This window comes from Solanum dulcamara, chromosome 2 (assembly GCF_947179165.1).
Source record: "Solanum dulcamara chromosome 2, daSolDulc1.2, whole genome shotgun sequence".
Lineage (NCBI taxonomy): Eukaryota > Viridiplantae > Streptophyta > Magnoliopsida > Solanales > Solanaceae > Solanum > Solanum dulcamara.
In genome coordinates, this window is record NC_077238.1 from 78402978 (window position 1) to 78427886 (window position 24909).

At 35.5% G+C, this 24909-nt stretch overlaps 2 protein-coding genes across 4 annotated transcripts; one reads left to right on the forward strand and one right to left on the reverse strand.

Moving 5' to 3' along the window:
* Positions 1–1125: 1125 nt before the first annotated feature.
* LOC129880869 (uncharacterized) lies at positions 1126–12719 on the reverse strand. 2 transcript variants are annotated; one of them, XR_008765507.1, is made up of 12 exons: positions 12367–12719; positions 11144–11186; positions 10123–10176; positions 8880–8943; positions 6190–6246; positions 5883–5989; positions 5749–5787; positions 4756–4844; positions 4570–4648; positions 2823–2870; positions 1919–2095; positions 1126–1572 (listed from the first exon to the last, which is right to left on the reverse strand). XR_008765507.1 is itself a non-coding variant. In XM_055955098.1 (11 exons), exons 1-11 carry the CDS (start codon positions 12561–12563, stop codon positions 2015–2017), a joined length of 858 nt encoding a protein of 285 aa, XP_055811073.1. In that variant the 5' UTR covers positions 12564–12719; the 3' UTR covers positions 1631–2014. The 2 variants fall into 2 exon arrangements, 1 of the variants encoding a protein (XP_055811073.1); XM_055955098.1 differs by lacking the exon at positions 1126–1572 and having other exon boundaries at positions 1631–2095.
* A 7985-nt stretch (positions 12720–20704) lies between these two features.
* LOC129880870 (ferritin-2, chloroplastic) lies at positions 20705–24539 on the forward strand. 2 transcript variants are annotated; one of them, XM_055955100.1, is made up of 8 exons: positions 20705–21237; positions 22299–22382; positions 22474–22534; positions 22678–22765; positions 23288–23349; positions 23696–23761; positions 23894–23957; positions 24062–24539. In XM_055955100.1, exons 1-8 carry the CDS (start codon positions 20939–20941, stop codon positions 24112–24114), a joined length of 777 nt encoding a protein of 258 aa, XP_055811075.1. In that variant the 5' UTR covers positions 20705–20938; the 3' UTR covers positions 24115–24539. The 2 variants fall into 2 exon arrangements, with proteins under 2 accessions (XP_055811075.1, XP_055811076.1); XM_055955101.1 differs by lacking the exons at positions 23696–23761; positions 23894–23957; positions 24062–24539 and adding an exon at positions 23430–23564 and having other exon boundaries at positions 20823–21237.
* Positions 24540–24909: the final 370 nt, after the last annotated feature.

Consider the following 24909-nt stretch of genomic DNA (forward strand, 5'->3'; position numbering starts at 1 on the left):
TAACATGTTAGTTATGTCTAGAGATTCATTTTATATGGAGGCGATCAATACAACAATAACATGCTCAATATATTCTTACAAATGGGATATGGGAAAAGTGAGATATATATATATCTTATCCCTACATTTGTAAGATAGAAGAATTATTTTCGATAGACTCTCAAATTGAGCTATCAATGAATACATATTTCTTTAATAATAAGAAATATGTAACATAGTGGTTGTGGTCGATCGAAATTGATAGGTGCAATTTAACAGTTTAATTATATAATATGTGTGTTTCTTAAAAACAAAACAACACCAATAGCTTTCTTGATTTGCTTTTCTTAAAATGATGGTCAAAATAATGTCCATGATAGAACTCATAAAGGATCTCCAAAAGGCAATGATCTCCCTTGGCTTTTAAGTGAAAGGTGGTCATGAATGATCTGGTATAATTGTTTTCACACTTTATATATTGACAAGGATTTACTCATATATTCACGGGTGAAGATTGTCAAAAACTATATAAAAAGATCAAATATCCTTCTCCTGATGTCGAACTTCTAATACCCTCTCGCACAGGCAAGATTGGTATATGGAGCATGGACAATATATCGTCGAGGAACTAAACTCCCTTGAGATAGGAAAAATAAAGAGTGAGGCAGTGGACAACTAAAAAAGGTTATCTTTTCAAGGCATGAGGACTCAACATTAGGTAAATCAAGAATTAGAATGAATATGACTCTAATACTATTATAAGAAATGAATCTTGAACCTAACTCAAATCCAAAAGTTACAAAGTATGTTTCTACTCTAAATATTAGTGCATACAGTAAATCAGATTCGTGCTGAAAAATCCCACTTTGAAGGTAAAACGCTCTCTATCGAAGATAACTATATTTTCGAACCTCAAACCCAAGACGTCTAGTATTACTAGATGGAGGATGCCTACGACTCTTAACTCTATTATCAAATGAAAGTATATAGTGCCAAGAAATTAGGTAAATCCAATACCAACTGTGACTTGTTTAAAGGGCTGAGGAGTTGGAGTGTGATTTGAGATTCTAGGTAACATTTCAACTTCATTTTTAGTTTACACTTGTTTGATACCAACTCCTCACCTACCCAAATATTCACATGGAGCAGGTGATTCCCATTGACATAACAAAATTTAGGATCTCAAATATAATTGGCCAAGATTATTTTTTTACATGATTATTTCAGTTTCACTACTTATTACTTTATCCTAATTGTTCCCAAAAAAGTTATTTTGAAGAGCTTTTTCAATCACAAACTGCCTTCCCCATATGCTTTTTCACACAAACTCATGGTTGTAAATATTTGTTACTCCCTGGAATACCCTGAGATTTAGAATTGATGTTGTCTTGACATCCATACACGAAACTATTGACTTTGAATCGCCATTGTTCTGAAGGCGTAACAAGTTCCTTATTTCTCAAAGACCGCCATGAAAAGCTTTCCTCATACCAAGGACTCGCTTTTAGTATTGCTAACTATCATAGGAGGGTGCCGCCCCAGGATTACCAGTAGCTTTGATTGTTGAATGTCATGCAAGTTAGGTTGTATTGGCTGCAAGCAGACATAGGCGCTTTAGGGGTGTGTCTTTAAAGGATTCAAGTGACAGACATAAAAACAAGAATTTATCATATTAGCACCATAGTATTTAGCGAAAAATGGTGAAACCCCTGTCTAAAAAAACAAAAATAGTGGGCACAATGTAGTTCAGATCCAAATCCTGTTCATGGTAGAAGCACCAACAGCCTAAAAAGAATGCTGTTAACTAGAACTCAATGACACTGGAAAAGAAAAAAAAGAAACTAGCACAAAATGACAGCCTATTCAAGGAAATTACAAACAATTGAAGTGAGGTCCATGAGAAAGAACCAAGTTGTAAGATGTCCAGTTTTAGTCTTACTGGAGAGGAGCACGAGGATCTGCTTTTCTTGAAGCAACTTCAATCCACGTCAAAAATTGATTCATCATATCATTTGCTTAGTAAACATGTTATTGCTCAAAAATTGACAGGAGAATACGAGCTCCTGTGACCATGAGAAGGTCCTCTGAATCTCCGCACCAATGATGTAAATGAACTCTGCAAAAGGAGAACATAAATATGATGATAAGCTCCGGTTCAATCATCCACGAACACATCCTCCAATAAAAAGATTATGTGCATACCAAAAAGAATGCTATTCTCAATCTTTTCTCTTGATGTTTAGGGCAAGGCAGAGGACTATGGCATAGTGTAGGTCCATGAATCCATAATTCAACTAAGACACTTCTTTGTGAACTCACAGGAGCCATAAACTTTCCGCTTGCGTGGAGATTAGCAGTGAGGAGTAAAGAATACAACAACGAACCCAGTGTAATCCCACAAGTGAGGTCTGGGGAGGATGGTGTATGCAGCCTTACCCCTACCTTGTGCAGGTAGAGAGACTGTTCCAAAGAACCCTCAGCTCAAGTAAAGAATATAGCATAATAAACATAAACCCAACTAATGCAACCATGGCTCTTAGAACTCAGACACAGTAGGTGCTATAATTGTTCATGGCATACCACATTTGTGGCGACACTGCTAGGTGTTACAAAAATATAAAATTCAAAGCTCCTCAATGCGTCCTTTTTCTCTTATAAAAGAACAACTGTTAATGCTCCTAGCCTACCCTGAATCTCTCCTGGAAAGAGTTTCATTACTAGAGACATTTGGACAAGCAAGACTCAATTCTGTCAAAATGTATCACCCTTAATCGTAGCCAATAAGATATTTTCACCAGATCAACTATCTAACTTCGTCATAAGACCTCAGCATTATTCAATACCTGTAATGTATGTGGCAAGCTCGCCCAAAACTCCAAGTTTGGAATTATCTGCATAAGTTAGAGAAGGAATATGTCAGATTGTAGCATTGCACAAATTCAATGTCAAAGACAGTCAAACACAAGCAAAGTAAGCATGAGTTTTAAATAACAATACTGCACAAGCATGAGTTTTAAATAACAATACTGCACTCGATGGAAAAAAAAAGGTTTCAATTGTCAGAATATTATTTAAGCCAACAAACATCTTCAAACATTGGATCATACTTAGACCATGGTTACTTCACTGACACCTGAGGTAGCTAAAAATTTCCAAACAAGTCTATTTTATTTCCTGAGTAAAATGGTTAACAGTTTACATTAAGAGAATTAATATTTTCCACTTTGCCCGAAATTCATTAACTTGGGCTCAACTTATAATCTTGATGAGACTGATTATGATCTAGTTCATGGCCTCAGCATTTGATAGTGAACAGATGGCGTTGCTCCTTCGGCCTGCATCGAGGAATCCCTTAGATGTGATGCCATTAATTTAAAAGAGATTCTTTCTCAATCCCTGAATAATTTGGAGAGAGCCAAGAGAAGATAGGAAAAGGAACTTCAACAATCCTGTAAGATTTGTAACTATCATCGATGACGTGCCCTTGGTGCAGCAAGCTGCAGCTCGAGCAAAACTGCAAGCTTGCACGCACAGAAGTGACAAAAACCTACCACTCTCTCTTCTAGCAACGAATCAACTTATGATTCCTTAGTGTGGTGAACTTTCTATATGCAACTTATGATTCCGTAGTGTGGTGAACTTTCTATATGCAGATAGAGTGGAATATGGAATGCATTTTTCGTATTTTCCCAACTGGCATAAATTAAGAAGCAACAAATCCAAATCATTACCATCCCAATTTGATTAATTTGCCTCCAACACAAATTTAAGGTCAAGTGATCAAAGCTCTGCAACATGTTTTCATCTCAAAGTTCATAATTATCCTCCTTGACGTCACCATTATTCCCTGTCAACCACCGCCATGCATCACCATCTATAACTGTGATATTCAATATTTTCACCACCCCGAGGACCAAATCTGTAACTATACTATTAAGTCTTGTCTTGCTTATCAAAAAAGATACATTATTCGTAAAAGACTATTACTGTAAAATCATGGAACCCACTATTCAGTATTCTCATACTTTTGCATTGTTGCTCAACAGATTTGTTGAGGTTTATATATGGGCAGTTTACTCCCCCTCCCATCCCCCCCCACCCACACACACACCCCACCACCACCACATGCACACACACAAACAAAGACCAAAAACATCACCTGTGGTCAGAATTTGACGTTTAAAATTAGAAGACAAATATCCATCCTAATACACAAGTTTTTTCCTCTTCGCATAACGACCTTGCTATCAGATTGTTAATCTATTTACATTGTTACATCTGATTTTTTTCTCAGGTAAAAAAATTTGACTTTATTTCTTGTTTTAGGTTTTTAGCTGCCTACTTTGTGTATCACATATGTATATTTATCTGGAACCGATTTAAATATCTTGAGCCAATCACTTACAATAGAGTAGATTTATGCCTTTGCAGCAAAGGGAAAAAGGAGGATAGGACAGCAAAGAGGCCAGTCACAGTCAAATAAAGACATTGTGGCCAAAGCAGTCTGGACATGAACTCTCATGCACCTATTCTGATAAACAGAATATGAAGACACACGACAGACAGAAGAGAGTAAGAGAAGCAACATACGTCTATCCCACGAATGCCCAAAGAGTAGTACCGATAGACTGCACCACCCAGCAAGTAAACTCCAAAGAAGAATAGGATGCTGTCCAGTGTTTATCAACCAATCAATCAATCAGTGAGAAGGCAACTCAATTACAAAGTCTATGCTTTTAACCATTAAACCTTACATTATGAACCATTAAACCTTACATTATGAACATGGTACCAAACCAGCCCATTCTGTTCCCGTGAGAGGATATAATCACTGCACAGCCGGAGGGGTGATGTATTTTTGTAGCCTGCCAACAAAAAAAATAAAGCATGAACTCCACGTCGATACTATCCATAAGAACAAGGTTCATGACAAAGTTAAGAGGATGAGAAATAAAGACAAGATTGAAGAATGCATCAAATTGTTTGTTTCATATGTATGCAAAGTTGCAAACTAGGAAAGAAATCTGTGCATGCAATGCATATTGCAACAAGGTCTGCTGAGTTCTAATCCTCCAAACTGACCTTGCACCAATGAACTACATACAAGACAAGTACTCTGACAAAGACTCCAGCCCAACACCGAGCCTAGAACAGCAGACAGCAGCATTCCCCAAGCTGACACTTCAGACCAATCAAGCAACAACTAACTTGGTCCGTAGGACAAGTATTCAAACCAAGGACAAGTGCCCACAGAAAATATGCTGCTATGATCAATGCCTTGCCAAGGGGTTCTTTCTTTTCACCTAGCACGTAGCTATGAAACTATTATCCCCATGTCAACTCAATGTCATGTCCAGGTTCCCATCAACTATGTTGCTCGGACTCTTCAAAAATGTCGACGGGTGGTGTCGGATCCTTCAAAAGTAGTGCATTTTCAAAGGATCCGACGAGGGTGCGGCATCATTTTTCGAGAGTCCAAGCAACATAGCCCATGAAAGCGCCTTCCATCTCCAAGACTACTTGCATCACTATTCACATTAACAATTTTATTTGCAGGTCCATTTTATACCATGCTAGACTATAAGAAATCATCATAATGCGGCTGCCCATACCAAGGCCTGTTACCTTATTGCCAGTTGAAAGAAAAACACATTTTTATGTATTTTATTAACCAAGATCCTTTTCTTAATATAATGACATCAAGTACTCCTATGAGTGACACAAAGTAATGCATAATGAGATTGAAACATGGACATTCAGAGTACTTACGTAATCACAAGTCCCAACTAATTCAAGTGTCTGAGGACCCTGACAAAGGAATGGAAAAGAAAATCATAGGCCGAAGTCCGATGAAATGTCACTGGAGGAAAGTACAGCCAATATACAAAGAAACGAGCCCTTACTTGAACTCCATTTGTATCACATACAATAGATACAGCAAGTGAACAGTTGAGCTTTGTGGCTCTGTTAGACAGTTTAGCCGTGATGCCTTTAAGTGGATCTGTTTTGTCTGCCATATTAATAAACAAAAGAAAAAGCATTAACATTTCCAATTTGATCTAGTAAAGTTGACTCTACAATGATTGTCTGCATGAAAAAATGCTACAAATTCGTAATTACTGATTGTGTACCTAAAAACAACAAGAAGAACAGGTAATTGATAATAATTTCTCTCCTTTAATCTGAACAAAATAATTGAAGGATTCTTACCAATGAGTTCAAAGGACATGCTTGATGCATATCCAAGAGTAGTGCACACGGGATAACCTGCACTAACCATACTAAAAGCATTAAAGGAAATAGAACAAAGAGTGTAAAGTTAGCTCGATTTTTTGAAGAATCGATGTATGTGCTCATGATATACTTGTAAATATCGCATCATCTTGGCATAGTATAAATGAATTCTTTTGTTTTATCACAAAAGGAAAAAGGAATATATATCGTCTGTTTATCTGTTGTATATACGAATCATTCCAAGTTCAACTTAAACATGATTTTCTGAAGGTAGTACCTCTTTATTCTTCTTCAGAATTTTTTTTGAAAAGAAATGGTAATGTACCAACCGATGTTCATACACTATAGGGTATATGCATAAATTAAGCACAGGATGAATAAAATCCCAAATGTTCATGCCGTTTAGCTGTGTCACTACTTCCGCCAATCATATAGTAAAACTTTACTAGACAAGTGAGAATAGTTGACTTGGAGAAGAAGAGAATATATACAGCTAGGATAATTAAGGGAATCAAGAAGATGCAGAAAGTGTCGAAAGATATTGAGTCAGCTCTGATACAAAAGATTAAGCTAATACTAAGGAGCTGACAAAATCCAAAAAAATGTTCAGTGCTTGTTACAGGGGTCAGATTGCACCAGCTAAACAGAGAAAGTATGCATTTAGCCTTCAGGAAGTGATTAGGAGTTGAGATTCAATCAAAATATCCATGGCTTCTTTCTGTCCAATTACACCAAAAAGTACAAATAGGTATCATTGACCAGATTTTCTTGATGGATTTATCAACTTTCCAGGAACTCCAGCTCAGATAAGCCTCTTTGGTGCTGAATGGCATGACCGAACTTAATCCAAAAATAAAGTAAAACATGCTCCAGATATCAAAAGCTACTGGACAGTGGAGGAGCAGGTTGTTAGCACTTTCTGCATTCAACTGACACATGTAGCATATGTTAACTAGCTAGGAAGAACTTATAGGCCACATATTAGTATTGTAGTCATTAAATTGTGAAATGTCTCGTCGAAAAGTTTAAAATTTTAGTGAGCGATGCATCTGTTTATTTTATGGCATCAACACGCTATTCAAGACACATTTTATTAATTATTTTTCAATGTGCCTCTCGTGTGCTGACTAGATTTTGTTCTTAGGTGATAATATTCTTTTGAATCTCTTCACTGATTTCCTAAGTCTCCTAATTGATGCATATGAAGTCCCCAACGGAATATTTACTCCTTATTTACACAATATTCTGAAGAGTCCTGTAGTTAGAGCATCTTGTTGCAAGTGTACTGGATACTAGAACTTTGAACTAATTTCTTAAGCATATCTGCTTTCTTTTTCATCAATGAACCTTTTACAGACTCGACTCTCAACAACGATTGAGTAATTGATCGTTCACTCGTACTTTCATGAGAACAAGCAACTGGAAATCCATTGTTGTTTATCAATCAAAGGAACTAACGTTTTTAGGCGAGGGACTCCATCAATCGTTCAGAAAGAGATTCCAGAACCAATGCTCATAAAGTTTGAATTGACAAAACTCATAGCATCTGCATGACACAGTGACAATTTTTTTGTGTGCTTCATTCTTTTGTGCAACATGGGACCTGAAGAGATATGTCATGTAGCTAGATTGTTTGTCACAAAAAAAGTTTCATCAGAGAACTACTTTTCCATGGGTACCTGACACTTCCCACCAGAAGAAGTACTGAGTTTCTTGGTTGCTATCATATATTTTCTCCAGGTCAATGAACACTATGTGTAAATCTTTTCTCCGCAAGCAGTAAATCACCATCAATCTTTATATAACCTCCATTGTAGATCTACAGGCATAAATCCAAACTGATCCTCTGTTGCTCTTGTATTGTCCCTTAGTATACACTCTATCACTCTTTCCCAGAGTTCCATCGGTACAACACATAAGCTTTATACCACGATTGTTCGCACTGATTTGAATATCTTCTATGTTCTTATAAAATGGAATCAGAGAACTCTTTCTCCACTTGACGGGCATCCAACCACTTCGTAATATAGCATTTAATACCTTTGACAAGCCATCTCAATCCAATCTCCAAGACACTTCCAAACCTCTATTTGGGATACCATCTGAAGCACATGCTTTTCTATCCTCATATATTTCATGGCATCATTTACCTCTTCCGATCTAATTATATGAGTGCAGCTAAAATTTCTCTAGTGTACAAATGTATGGAGATCCAAAATGTGCATATATCTTCCCCTCTTTTTTATTTCAAAACTTATGAATTGTTTTTGCAATCAAATGTTCGACTGTAACAACAGATACAACCCCACGATAGCTTTTGGTTCCTGAAATAGTTGGCATGAGATGGACAATTTCTCACATACTTCTTTTTACATACTCATTTGCTTAATCTATTGGATATGAAGTACACAAAATCTCAAAAGGAGAAGCTTTACTCTTTTTCCCTGAAGGAAAAGTGGTATTCTCCTTGTCATGTCCAATTATTGAAACCATTCAACTTATAATGAAATTTAACATCTCTTGACCTACCAGTACTCTAACATAACTTGAAAGGACACTTTCAGAAGAGGATGTAAGTAAATTAAAGGCAAGACATGTAATGATGCAAATATTGTTAATAAAAGTGAAAAACGAATCCCAGATATCCAGAACTTCAGGAGTATTACCTCCAACAATGTTAGCCACAAGGGCACTACAACCCATACCACAACGAGAAATACCACCACAGTCCTGCAAATTTAAGCATGTTCAAGTAAGAGTTGTCTATGTGGTGATTAAAGATAACTAACATTTCTGTAATTCTTTATCAAGATCAAGAAGTTTAAATTACACATCTAAAAGACAGAACACTTTTTGAGAATTGGTAATTCGTATTCTTCAGCATTAAGGAGATGCTGACCACCTTCAAAAATGGATTACAGCCATACCAAAACAGACTTGCAAAGCTCCCTATTAAATCTATAATCTGATCTACATCCTCTATACAAAGTTATTTACACCAAGCTAGTAAACAGTTCCATTTTACTTTGTGAGGGGAGTTGGATCTATCTTCAAAACATCTACTTTCCTAAACATGACTGATGGGCCTAACAAGTCCAAGCAGCATGTGATAAACAAAATCACTTGAAGATGCTTTACCAAGGATAATAAATAAACAAACTTCATCTATGTACATCTTGGTTACTTTCTAATGTTCATTATGTTTGAGCAGAACATAATTTATCTTAAGCATAGTTGATAGTCCTCTAAACTTCACCCCCTAGATACCCACAAATGACGTTATATATTTCCAGTGGCAAATCAAAAATATTCATCACATAGTAAATATTCAATCTCTGATATTATGATAATCAGAAGAATCACTCATTCTCAAAAAAAAAAAAACTTATAAGGTACTATGCTTAGAAAAACTATAATAATCAGTAGAATTTTTCAAAAGAGGATAAGAAATCTATATAACTTGTTTTCTTTTAATAACCGTAGCGTTCGGTCCATCTTGTGCGCACCTCAACTAAATTGCACGAGATACCTACCACCACCCACCAGCAACAAATACCAGGTAACTATGTCCACCAAGGTTGGAGCAGGTACCAGAGTCTGTAACTTGTTTCATAGTCATTTAGAGATTTCTGAGGGCCATCATGGTCCCCCTGGCCTCTCTCCTAGTATGATAATATATTGTTTATTCAGCAGCATTTCCTAATTTGTAGAACTAGAGTAGTTTAATCTGCAGCCCAACATTAGTTGTGTATTTGGCAGCTACTAGAGTAGTATTGTTACAAGAAGGCTAGCTAATGTTCTGTTGCATACGATAATTTACATTTCGTAGGGTTAACTATAGAACAACTTTGTCTCCTCTAGCAATAATAATTGGCAAAGAAATACAGATGTAGTTTGGCAAGCACTTACCCCACACTCAACACAGGTAGGAGGATCATGGTTGAAAATCATTGCATCACAAAGCTGCTCCATAAACAGAGAGGAAACAAAGTGAGATTCAGTAAAGTATTAGTAGTTTCCCAGTTTAACCAGTAATAAAATCCAAAAAACCTTTTTTTTCCTAATCACAAGATGTAACTGCCACTTGTATTAACCATACCACAGTTCAACTACATTATGTTTCCTAAGTGAACACAATGAAACCTATAATGGCTCATTCACAGATTTAACAACAGCTACACATAATCTAAGTTGTGCGGACTCTTCATATTTGTTGCCGCACCCGTGTCGACACGAGACAGGTGTGGGTGCGGGTGCGGCTGCGGATGCGGGATACGTGTGGGATTCGGTCAACCCACATCGGATACTTTGACCAAGAGTCCATGGACAACATACATCAGATGCATCATGCAAGTGCGGGTGCGGGTGCGAGATGCGGTCAACCCACATCAGATACTTTGACCAAGATACTTTTCCTCTTGGTCAATATTCGTAGCTTCATGTATCAAGTCAAACAAAGAGATGCTAAATATTCAAGCGATTGTGTTCCGACTTATAGTAGACAGTAACAATGGTATGTAAGGAGAGTTGGTTGAAGGTCTTGAATGACTTTCTCTATCTTTTCTGAGGGGAAGAATATCTCTATCTTTATAACTATATTTTTATAATATTGAATATTTTAGCCGAATCTCCGCACCCATATCCATACTTGGATTCGTATCCCCGAATCTTAAAATTTAGATTATGCCGAATCCGACTATCGGATTCGCATCCATCTCGGACACCCGAGTACGAGCAACTTAGCACATAATACTTCTTGTCCATAGACCTCAGACATTCAGGAGCTAATAAAATACTTTTTTCTCTCTAATAAGGGGGAGCTTATAAAATACTCAAGTGCATAGTTAAAAAGTCAATAAGCAAGTCTCACAAAAGCACTGTGAAATTGAAAATCAAACTAAGCATGACAGTGTAACCTGATGCAGCCAACCTGAAACCATAGCACAGTCCCATTTAAAGCCACCTTGTAGAACCTGAAATTATGTACAAGTACAGAGTACTTTAGTAAAAATGCATCCCACAACAAACTAGCAAAAACAGAATTTTCTTTGACCTGAAACTATGGATGACAGATCCTTTAGTAAATATGCCACCCCACAATGAACTAACAAAAGAAGAATTTTCTTTGATCTTGGTATCTATTCTGCTCTATATTAGTCCATCTTATACCAACACCACATAACGTCTTTTAGGCAAAGTAGAAGTTCTTATTTTGGAATTCGAGTTCACTAACTCACACACTTATACTTACACAGAAATACAAGTCTCTAACCAAAATAAAACACTCCTGACGAAACCTGGACCTAATGTAAGTATAACAACACTAAGCCACAATCCCAACAAGTTGGTATATACTCCCTTTGTTTCAATTTGTTTGTCTTACTTTACTTTTCAGTCTGTTTCGAAAAAAATGTCTCTATCTTTTTTTTGGCAACTCCTTAATTCTAAATTTCACAAGGCATCTTTAAGACCACAAGATTAAAAGACATTTTAATACATTCCACATATCTTTAGTTTAAAACCACAAGATGCAAAAGTTTTCTTTACTTTCTCAAACTCCATGTCAAGTCAAAACCAGACAAACAAATTGAAACTGAGAGAATCCAGCATGTTCTGTTCTTAGCTAAGAACAATGGCATATACGAGAACAAATTTCCCCACATGTGCCATGATGATTTTCACTTTCATAATATTGTAAGATGAAAGTATCAATCTGGAATCCAACAATATCATTTCTCATATCTCACCAAATTACTGCACTAACTTTCCCATGTTTCACTATCAATTTAACATCCAACAACTATTGTTTCTCATCTGTCATCAGATTACTGCACTAGTTTTCCCATGTATCAAATATAAAACTTTGCAACTAAAATTGATGAAATGGGCCACAGGAACTACTCTCGTACTAACAAAAAAAAAGGTTGAGTTATTGAATGATAGCAAGTGAACAAGTAGCACCCAACAATAAGGTGAATTGAGAACCATGAAGTGAGACAAAAAAACATTAGGTGATTTTTCCCTATCTGTCCTAGCCTCAATGGACAGGTATTATTGGTGGTGGGAATTAGTCGAGGGGCACGAAAGCTGAAGCAGACACAATCACCAAATAACAAAGCAGTAAATGAGCAAATAAAAAGAGAGAGAGAGTACCCATCTTCACTGAGGATGCCATGAGGGAAATTACGAATTGGGTTTGTTAAGCTGTAATTGTAAAGCTTATTGTCCTTCTCAAAACTCAGCTGGCACGTTCCATTGACCAAAGGAATGATGGTAGCAAAGATTACTTGAAGAAGAAGAAGCAGAATGAGTAGACGACGATTTGGGAAACTACTGCCACCAATTGTCATTTCGAATTCCTGAAACTACATAACCAGCAATTTATTTTCTTGATCAGAATTTTTGCAGTAATTGAAGATTTGTTTTCTTGATCTTTAGAGAGGAATGAAGAAGTCGAATCTTGCTTGGGAGCGACAAGATGAACTCACGGGGTCCTCGAATGTGTGTTGTTTTTAGGTTCATTTTCTTATTTTGTTTCTAATATATTTATGTTTCTTTGTTTACGAGAAAAATATGTTACATAAATTATTTTGGCAGGTAAAGATTGAAATTGATCGGGTTTGATGATTTTATATGAAGAAATTATTGAGTTATTGATTTGATATTAATTTTTTAATATTTTGTTATTGATAAATCGATAATTCATTAATTTATATTTAACTTACTACTTTATCCCTATATAAATATTAAATATTAATATTAATAGTACATTATTGGTTATACTACTTTGCCCTTTAACCTTCAATTCACATTATTGTCTTAATTCTTTTATTTATGTTGCACTTATATACTTCTTTTCATGAGAAAAGGCTCAAAATCATACACTTTCTTTGATTTTAGATTCAAAATAATACATATTTTTTTACATGAAGCACTAATAGTCCTCTTTCTTTAATAAAGTGGTGCATTTTTAGTCATAACCCTAAATACCATTACTTTCTTAAAGGAAGATTCCTCACGTGCATATGACACAATTTTCTTTCCCTCTTAGACATATTTCTCCACAAACAAATGAATGTTCTCTTACTTTTGTTCACTGATTCTTCCTCAAATTTTCATAACCTAATTCACAACTTCATGAAATCAAGTGGGAAAAAGTTTGGTCAAATTGAAGAACGCTTTGGAATTCATCCTACATGGAATAGGAAGACTCTTAGTTTATGGGTATGTGATCTAAATTAGGAGCTCCTTGATATCAAAATTTACGTTGTGTAACTATAAATGATTATTTTCTTATCCTTTTTGCCTGTAAGTTTGAAAATTAAGTTGTTGTCTTCGTAAAGCCAAAAAATGTATCAGTGTTGCTATGCCATAACAGAGAAAGAATTAGTTATGTTGATTGAAATTTGATAATTTCATATACAGATCTCCTGTGTTTATTTTACTGATCTCTTGTGAAAACCTCGAAATAACTAAAAGAACATTTGTAATAGATGTTAATTCAGATTGTTAGTTAGCTGAATTAGTTAGTTAACTCACAAAGTTAGTTAGCAGTTAGGAGTTAGTTATAACAGAATTCTGTTACTAAGCTCACATGGATGAGTGAGCTGGCATTACAACCACACTAGATTACTCCCTATATAAAGAACATGTATAGTATGTGATCAAGAGTACTAAATCTATCTTCTCTTCTTTCAGCTTCTCTTTCAATTGCTTGCTTCTCTTATACATCAATGGTAGATTAGGAAGTTGAAAGTTAACATGGTATCAGAGCAGCGATTGTTATGAGTAAGATTACAGAGATGATATATCACCATTGCTGAAACTCGAGAAGAATTGAAGCTATGGTTACTGCAGATGAGACTACACAGATTTTGCAATTGGATTACACTCATCCACTGTTCTTACAACCATCAGACACACTAGGAGCTGTGTTGATTGGCCTGAAGTTAACAGAATCGAAAAATTATACACTGTGGAGCAAATCGATGGGATTAGCATTGTTGGGGAAGAACAAATTAGGTCTTGTAGATGAAAGTTGCACACGGAAAATGTATAAAGGAGATCTGGCAAAGTAGTGGGATAGGTGCAATGCACTTGTATTGTCATGGATCAGTGGAGTAGTTGTACCAGAATTGGTATCTAGTATAGTTTTAGCTTCGACTGTAAAAAGAGTATGGGATGAATTTGAAGAGAGATTTCACAAGTCAAATCTTACCAGAATTTATCAACTATGGAGAAAAATTGCTATACAAACACAAGGTACGAATTCAGTTACAGTTTATTATTCAAAGCTGAAAGATTACTGGGATGAATTAGATCTATTGGCTCTTCATCCTCCTACACGTGAGTATGCAGAATCAGGTGCATATGTCATGCATCTGAACAACCAAATGTTGCAATTCCTTATAGAATTGAATGAGAGTTATGGTTATGTGAGAAGTGATATTCTTCTTAGAACACCAGTCTTAAGTGTTAATCAAGCCTATTATGTAGTAGTGCAAGAGGAAAGTCAAGAGAGGTTAGATGTAGTTGATGTCAATCGAGAATCCTTAAGCTTTCTAGCTGGGAGGGATAATAATTTCAGACCACCTAGAAAGCCTATGACTGGTGGAACAATAGGCACTATTCCTAAAATAATCTGTGATCATTGTGGTTACAAGGGACAGCTGAAGAAGAATTGTTATATATTGGTTGGATATCCACCTGATTTTAAGAATAAGAAGCATTTAGGACAACTAGGAGGCAAGGACAATACATTAGGGCAATAGAGGATCCCACATGCACATCATGTTGCTATGGAAGGTGGTAAATCTAGCTCAAGATCAGCAGTAGGACACTATCTTTCAGAAGAATAATACCAACACTATATGAGCTTAAAGGACAAAGGACAAACTCAGGAGTCTATAGGTGATTACCACTGCAAATTTTGCAAGTATATCTTCTTTATTATCCAATGTAGAATAATGTGATTGGATTTTAGACTCAGGAGCCTCTCATCATATGACACCTCTTAGAAAAGTGTTGAATGATCTTAGAGTTATTGATAAACAACAAGGTAGTGGTGTTCAAGTACCTATAGTTGATAAGTGCAAAATAACTCATATAGGGTAGACCATTATTTTGCAGAATCACAAACTTAGGAATGTATTGTATGTGCCTGACTTCAAGTTCAGTTTGTTATCAATGTCCAAAATAACCAAAATGTTTTGTTGTTCAATTCATTTCTATCCAAAATTTTGCATATTTTAGGGACTTTACAATGAGAAGGTGATGGGGATTGGTAGAGAGTCTAATGGATTATATTGGCTTCAAGAAGGTGATTCAATAAAAGCAGGAGCATTAATAAAAGATTAGACAGCTGCCTCAGTGTTATGGCATAATAAACTTGGGCATCCTTTTATGGAAGTTCTCAATAGTATTACTGATTTGAATGTGAAAATGTGTAAAACAACACAACAACATTATATAGTATGTTTTATGGCTAAGCAACAAAGACTTAAATTTCCACTTAGTAGTTCTGCCACTATTAGTTGTTTCCAGTTAATTCATGTTGATGTTTGGGGACCTTTCAAAGTTCTTACTTATGATAGAAAGTATTACTTTATGATAATTTTAGATGATTACATCATATACACTTGGGTATGTTTGATTCAATCTCAGTGTGAGGTTGTTATTGTGTTGAAAGATTTTTTATTTAGAGTGAAAACTCAGTTTGATGTGGCTGTTAAAATACTAAGATTTGATAATGGAAAGGAGTTTTTTAATTCAAGTTGTCATGAGTTGTTTTCTTCACTTGGTATTGTCCATCAAAGTAGTTTTCCTTATACTCCACAACAAAATGGAGTTGTGAAAAGAAAACATAGACATATCTTGAAAGTGGCAAGAGCTTTGAAGTTTCAAAGTAATCTTTCAAATAGATTCTGGGGTGATTGTGTAAGAACATTTGTCTACCTTATTAATAAATTGCAATCTGGTGCATTGAAAGGAAAGTCTCCATTTGAAATCTTGCATGGTAAACCTACAGTGTTTAATCATCTTAGAGTATTTGAATGTCTTTGTTTTGCTAATATATTACCTAGGGAGATAAGTTTGCATCCAGAGTTAGGAAGACAGTGTTTCTTGGGTATGAGGAGACACAAAAGGGATACAAGTTGTTTGATATGGCGGCTGGAAACTTCCTTGTGAACAGAGATGTTAGTTTTAGAGAAAACATATTTCCCTTCAAAGGATCAAAAGAAGACCTTGATGACATCTTCTATCCTTTTTCCTCAGATTGTATGCATGAATCTCTCTTACCAGTTACAGTTGTTGAGAAAAATGTGCCTCATCAAGCAACTATAGATCCAAGTGCCTTACCACCAGAGGTACCTGTGGATACTACAATAACAAATGAGGTTGCAGTAGACATTATAGTAGAAGATGAAGTGCCTCTTCCACTAGAAGAAGTGGTACAAGTTGACACTGTTGAGGAAGCACCAATACCTGTACCGATGGAGTTTGAGTAACTAGTCACAAGAATAATTAGTGGTAGATCAGCTCGACCTCCTATATGGATGAAAAACTATGTGTTAAACAACAAAGCAGCTGGACAAGCTTCATTATTTCCCATTTCTGGATTATGATGCCTTATCCTCTACATATCAGACATACTTAGCTGCCTTTTCAGCTCATCTTGAACCTCAGACTTTCAAAAAGGCATCTCAAGATTAGAGGTGGATTAAAGCAATGGAACAAGAGATTCAGGCATTATAAGATAATCATACTTGGGACATAGTTGATCTTCCAGCAGGGAAACAAACCATAGGATCTAAATGGGTATATAAGATTAAATACAAGTCTAATAGTGATGTGGAAAGATTTAAAGCTAGACTTGCAGCAAAAGGGTATAACCAAAAGGAAGGCTTAAACTTTTATGACACTTTTTCACCTGTAGCTAAGATAGTTTTTGTAAGGACTGTCATAAGCATAACTGCTTCTAAGAACTGGTCTATCTTGCAAATAGATGTAAGCAATTCTTTCTTACAAGGGGATCTATATGAAGATGTCTACATGCATCTGCCTCAAGGTTTCAGCGGGAAAGAAAAGAAGAAAGTCTGCAAACTGGTCAAGTCTCTTTATGGCTTGAAAAAGCCTCCAAACAGTGGAATATCAAGCTCACTGATGCACTTGAATCTGCAGGATACCGTCAAAGTGCTTATGATCACTCTTTGTTCACTAAAAAAAGGACATGAATATAGCCATTATTTTGGTATATGTAGATGACCTCCTAATTACAGAAAGCATACCTGAATTGATTGAAGAAGCAAGACAGACCTTGCACCACCACTTCAAAGTCAGAGATTTGGGAGATTTGAAATACTTCCTTGGGATTGAAGTTATGAGGCCAGGAAATGGCATACTTCTAAATGAAAGGAAGTATACTTTGGAGCTAATTTCAGAAGTAGGACTCAGTGGTGCTAAACCATTCCTTACACCACTAGAAGCAAATCACAAACTCACCACCGTAGACTATGATACTCACATGGGAAACAAAAGTGATCCTGAACTGGAAGATGTGATTAGCTATCAAAAGCTTATTGGGAAGCTGATATACCTTACTATCACCAGACCAGACATATGCTTTGTTGTGGAAGTGTTTAGCCAATTTATGCAAAGGCCAAAGCAATCTCATTTATAAGCTGCAATGAGAGTAGTGAAGTATCTCAAGGGGTCACTAGGCCTTGGCCTATTTTTCCCTTCTAAATCAATATTAGAACTGAGTGTCTACTGTGATTTTGGCTAGGCAACTTGTCCTAACACTAGAAGATCTATCACTGGCTATGTGGTGAAGTTAGGAGAAGCTCTTTTATCTTGGAAGTCTAAGAAAAAACAGACAGTGAGCCAGAGTTCAGCAGAAGTTGAGTATAGGAGCATGGCAGTGGCAGTAGCTGAGTTGACATGGGTATATGGTCTTCTAAAAGAACTGAATTGCCCAATTTCCACTCCTGCTCCATTGTATTTTGATAACCAGGTAGCCATACAAATAACTTCCAATCCTATTTTTCATGAAAGGACTAAGCACACAGAGATTAATTATTATTTTGTAAGAGAAAAGATCAAGAATGGTCTAGTCTAACCTCAATTCATTCCCACAGCTTCACAACTTACGGATTTACTAACTAAAGGTTTAGGGACTGCTCAACATCAGAACTCAGTATCCAAGCTTAGTTTGTTCAATGTCTTTCACATACCAGCTTGAAGGTGTGTATTAATTCAGATAGTTAGTTAGCTGAATTAGTTGGTTAACTCACAAAGTTAGTTAGTAGTTAGCAGTTAGTTGTAACAAAATTCTGTTACTAAGCTCACATGAATGAGTCAGCTATAGTCAGTTAGCTGAATTAGTTGGTTAACTCACAAAGTTAGTTAGTAGTTAGCAGTTAGTTGTAACAAAATTCTGTTACTAAGCTCACATGGATGAGTCAGCTGGCATTGCAACCACACTAGATTACTCCCTATATAAAAAGCATGTATAGTGTGTGATCAAGTGTACTCAAGAGATCAATCAATCTATCTTCTCTTCTCTCAGCTTCTCTTTCAGTTGCTTGCTTCTCTTATTCATCAATGGTAGATTAGGAAGTTGAAAGTTAACAATAGGCCATAAAATCAATCTCCCCTTGACGAGCACGTCTCAAAGGAGATTTCAAAGATACTATGCACAAAAAGGACAAAAATATGGGCTTAAGGACATACTGTTGATTCGATTTGACCAAACTTTTTCCGAAGTTGTTAATTAGCTTATGAAAATTTGGGCAAGAATGGGTGAAGAAAAGTAAGAGAACATTCATCTATTTGTAGAGAAATATGTCTAAGAGGGAAAGTAAATCATATGATATGCACGTGAGGAGTCTTTCGTTAAGAAAGTAACGGTGTTTAGGGTTATGACTAAAAGTGCACCACTTTATTAAAGAAAGAGGACTATTAGTGCTCCATGTAAAAAATATGTATTATTTTGAGTCTAAAATCAAAGAAAGTGAAAAGAGCCTTTGCTCTTCTTTTCATATTAATAGTTACTACTGAATCTATTTTATGAGTATCCCGTAAAGGTACGTTATTATTTTATCGCGTTAAATTGTTAAAGAAGTCATATAATTATTTTATAAATATTTTCTTATTAGTTAAACCAAAAATCGAACCGTTAAGGACCATAACCGATAAATCGAAAACCAATAAAAAAATCTTATTAATTTGGTTATTAATTTAGCGTATTTAAAAATTAAAAACCGATAAATCAAACTGATAATATATAAAACCGAATCGAACCAACTGATACACACTCCTAACTATTCCTTTTTAATATAATTTGTTGCGCCCATACACGAAGTTTTTCATCTAGTAATATAGGTAGTAGTACTCTCTTGATTGCCTGTGTGTATGATCACACGAATTCAAGGCTAGTTAAACTCTCCTCAATACTAGACAAGATAAAATGAAATATGGTTGTTTAAGCATAGTTGAGATTAGGAATATTCACGGTTTGAATTAAAACTGATTCAAATTGAAAGATTGAATCAAACCGAATAAGTAAATCGATATTAGTTTGATTTGGTTTTATATTTTAAGAAATCAATAATATTTGATTTAGTTTTAATTTGGTTTAAAAAAATCTAAGAAATAATTGATTCGATTATATTTTTTTATGCAAAAAATGTTGCACTATAATGAAAAAGAGTAAGGTATGATGTGTTTCAATAACATATGGATTATTAAGTAAATTTATGTTGTTTAGTGCATTGGCTTATCTAATAATATAAACAAAAAATTAAGCATAATTGAAGTTTTGATACAAGAATTATCAGATCCAAAATGATATAAGAATAATTTATTTTCTTTTGAATGAATTATTATTTTTTTTTTATTTCTTTTATTTTGTATATAATTATTAACCGAATAATCAAACTGATAAATATATTTCGATACTTAATTTAGTTTCAATAATTTTAAAATTAATTTGAATTAGATTTTGACCAACAAGCCATTCAAGGGACAATAATGAATTCAAATAACCTGTGTTTGATTAGCAATTTAATATCACATCCGTAACCAGAATTAATTTATTAAACAAAAGCACAAGAAACGAATAAGATGTGCACACCTAACCCAATTGTCAAATAAAAATCTTTGTTTCAGCTTTACCCCACAAATGAATAATCCAATTTTGGTGACAAAGAACAATGCATCACTTATATGGAGAAAAAAATAGGAGACAATTTCCAACTTTTCTGCAGAAATAACGCATACCAAAATGCAAACCAAAGATTTCAAAATCATCTTTATTGGAAAGCAAACATTCAAAAAAACATTTCCAAAATTACCATAAGAAAATGTGTAACAATAGATTTGATTATTTTTTTTTAATTAGAAGTCTTTTATTTTTTTTATTTTTTTGATTCGAACTCACAATATTAAGATTAGGAAGGAAGCTATTTCTTGTGTCGACATTTTATATGCCACGAGTCTGCCACGCGCTGCTGTGCACTACTGAATCCTCTCCATCCACGTGTCATCCATCCAACGGCTTTCAGTCCTCTCATGTCCGGTTTTTCATCATCTACTATATCAGCTTCCCTCTTTCTCCTCTCTGTAGCTCATCTTTCATGTTCCTTCGATTTTGTTTCTATCAATAATTGTTCATTTTCTCTCGTTATTCCATCAATTTCTCTGTTAAGTTTCTGTATACATAATCATGCTTCTCAAAGTGGCACCTGCGTTTGCCTTGTTGAACACCCATGGTGAAAATTTGAGTCCGATGTTACCAATTTCTTCACATGGATCTGTTTTGAAGAATTTTTCAGCAAAAAGCGGAAATGGGTTGGTAGTATGTGCTTCAAAGGGTTCGAGCAACAAACCCTTAACGGGTGTTGTTTTCGAGCCCTTTGAAGAGGTGAAGAAAGAGCTTATGCTTGTACCTACTGTTCCTCAAGTTTCTCTTGCTAGATACAAGTATTCTGATCAATCTGAAGCTGCTATTAATGAACAGATCAAGTGGGTTTTTAGTATTTCTAAGCTTTATCGATTTTATTTTTTTGCTCTTGTTTGATGTTTTGGTTTTTAAACAAATTGTTGTTTTCCCAGTATTGATTGTGTAGTATCTTATCCTTCGATTTATGTTGCTTTGTGTTGTTTCTTGTACTTCAACAACAACATACACAGTATACTCAGACCTTATCGCTACAAGCGGAGATACAGTTTTGGGCGGACCTTGGCTCAAGTGCAATCCAAGTACAAAGAAGAAGTTTCTTGTACTACAATTACTGTATTATTTTATTATAGTTACTCTTGTGCTACAATTATTGTATTATTTTATTATAGTTACTGCTCATGCTTTATGCTACTTGTTTTTTATTGCTTTGGACGGTCCTTTAGCCGAGTTTCTATCAGAAACAGCCTTGCTGTGACTACACTAGGTATGTTGTTGTTAAAATGGAAAATTCATGCAAGTGACCATAAGTTGTTCACAATTGAGGGTAGTAGCAGTTGTTATTGTTGTTCTTGTGTTTTAAGAATTGGTGTTGAAAACATTTCACACTTAGCAAGGGAATAATGGAAATTTTTCCGATCTCATAGATACGTATAGAATTCTGAGGAAATTGAATTGCCTTAGCAGGGACTGAAATAGTGAAGGTGTGTTCATGCTTTCGAAAAGAGAACGTACATGTATATGGGGCATTATTTGTCTACTTATTGCATTAGTTGTAAAGTTGCTGCCATGTGACCAGGAGGTCACGGGTTCAAGCCTTGGAAACAGCCTCTGGCAGAAATGCAAGGTAAGGCTGCGTACAACAGACCCTTGTGGTCGGGCCCTTCCCCGGACCTTGCGCATAGCGGGAGCTTAAGTGCACCGGGCTGCCCTTTTTTATTGCATTAGTTGTGTCTATTTTGAAGTCTTATTTGACTTGTTTGATGTGAAGCCCTTCCACACGTGTATGAAGCTTTGATGAGTTCTAGTTGATTGGTCAAATGAGGATTATGATTTCTCACCTTTAGGAACAATTTGTTATAGTTCTATCTATTTATGAGATTGTTTATATTCTTTGTGATTGCAGTGTGGAATACAATGTTTCATATGTTTACCATGCGATGTATGCCTATTTCGACAGAGACAATATTGCTTTCAAGGGACTTTCCAAGTAAATACTCAAAGACACTTCCGAAGATGAGTTATCCGTGTGGATTTTGTTTAATGGTTTGTGATTATGTGTTATTGTTTCTGTGATTTAGGTTTTTCAAGGAATCCAGTGAAGAGGAAAGGGAACATGCTGAGAAATTCATGGAGTATCAGGTGTTTGAACCTTTATGAAATTTGTTACATCTTTATGATTTGTGCTTTGTTTTTTTTTTTTGGGGGGGGGGAGTGGTCAATTCTAGCCTCTGGTTGTATATGTTAATTGGGTTGCTTCAACTTCTTGTATTACTTGGATTTAGAACAAGCGTGGTGGGAAAGTGAAGCTGCAGTCTATTTTGATGCCATTATCTGAGTTTGATCATGCTGAGAAGGGGGATGCATTGTATGGTAAGTTTGTTTCTGTTCTCTTATGTTTTCCTTAATAACCATGGTGTCTGGGCCAACTTGCATGTACCTCGACTAATTCTATTATAACCTGCTCTAGGAAGAATTCAACTGGTGTTTTTGCCATGAGATGTGAACCTGAGACTTCTTGGTTCTCCACCTGCTTCATTGATCATTAGGCCACATCCTTGAGTGCACTTTCTGTTGTATGTTGTGATCCTATTTTTGTAATTAGATATTTTGACGATACTAGTAGAAATGGTTGTCTAGATTATAAGTTGCTAGAAGTGTTTACTCTGTTCATCAGATGTCTATGTTGACAGCTTGATATCAAAAGAGACAAAATTAATGTTGCAAAAGCGAGTATGCCCTACTCCCAAATGCCTAATAATTACTATTTCCTCTTCCTTGTGAATTTGTGATTGAGAAATACAAAAGTACTTATATTGTTAAACACCAGGAAAAAATGAAAGGAGATTGAGCTTTCAGTTTCTTACCACATGCTTTTTTGAATTTATTCTGTAGCAATGGAGCTTGCACTTTCTTTGGAGAAGTTGACAAATGAGAAGCTCTTAAACTTGCATGCTGTGAGTTTTTCTACTATTCTTTTAGCTGTATCTTTAATCATTCGGATCAATTTGAAATAGACAAGCATTGTGTTGGTTAGAAGTTCTGCCTCTTCAACAACAACAACTAGTATAGTCCCAAAAGGGGGGTCTGGAGAGGGTAGAGTGTACGCAGACCTTACCACTAACTTGAGGAGGTAGAAAGACACTTCTCGGAAGACCCTCGGCTCGAGTAACGAACATCAGAGCAGCTAACAGAAAAATCCAGAAGTACAGAGGACATAGAAAGTAAAAACGAAAACATAACATACCAATTTTTTGGAATTTGTCATTATGCATTTTGATTGCTCTTAACTTTTAAAAACAGGTAGCCACACAAAACAATGATGTGCAGTTGGTTGATTTTATTGAAAACGAGTACTTGCAAGAACAGGTTTGGTTTCTTACTATTTGTCTAATGGAGTTAAGACTTGATACTAATGCATTTGGAGTAAAACTAGTGATACTATTTTAAGACATGGTCTCCTTGTTTCCTTTAATTTTTAAGACGTGTTCTCCTCATTAGGTGGAAGCAATCAAGAAGATCTCGGAATATGTGGCTCAGCTGAGAAGAGTGGGCAAAGGACATGGTAGGATCGTGCTTCCTTGTGAATTACTTTTCATTAATTATACTGTTCCCTTGTACACTATTCATATAAACCTCAACTTTTCAACGTCCTTGGCTGCAATTTAGGTGTCTGGCACTTTGATCAAATGCTCCTGCACGAGGAGGAAGCTCTTGCATGATGGACAAGATAGGCCTTCAACTTTCCACGAGTACACACTGCCCTTTCGGGGAATGTTGTTTGGGTATATTTTGGTATTAGCCTTTCCTATGAGATAATAATAAGGTGTTTTAGAAGGTAGAAAGTTCCGGAGTTGTACATAGACCAAATAGATGTAGTTATCTGTGCTACTTATTACTCTTTTAAGTACCCTCCTGGTGTTCAAATCAGTTTAATTTCCCGTATGGTTTGCTAGTAGTAGCTTGGAACTGAAGGTGGTGCCCCACTGACGTCAAATGTAAAGTGAACTTGTTAGTTTTGTTTTTCGTTGGGTGTTGGCTCACTTGTTTTAACATCCGGTGCTGGTTGCAAGATTGCTGGAAAGTAAGGATGTGTTTGTCACTGTGAAAAATGTGTTTGAAATTTGTATTTTCAACTTTGCTATCAGCCCCGTTGATGGCTTCGGGAATCTTATTAGCTCAATTGGTTTACTATCTGAATTTTCATTTTGTTTGTGAGTTCTCTATTTCCCCTTTCTTTACTCCAATTCCAGTTAACGGCTTCTAATAATAAAACATCCATGAAATCATTATTTGAAATTAGATTAAATTGTAGTTTGAAGTTTTGTTTGCAGTTATATTTTTTTTATCATAAGCATGAAAAATTCATAAATTATGAAAATTATTATAATTTCTTCAATTTGTATACAGTCTTTTCATTTCAAATGAGCAAATTATAGTTCATAAATATTTTTATGTTTCTTTTATTTATATTATAAATAAATATTTGTGAATATAATTTTTTAAATACATATAAT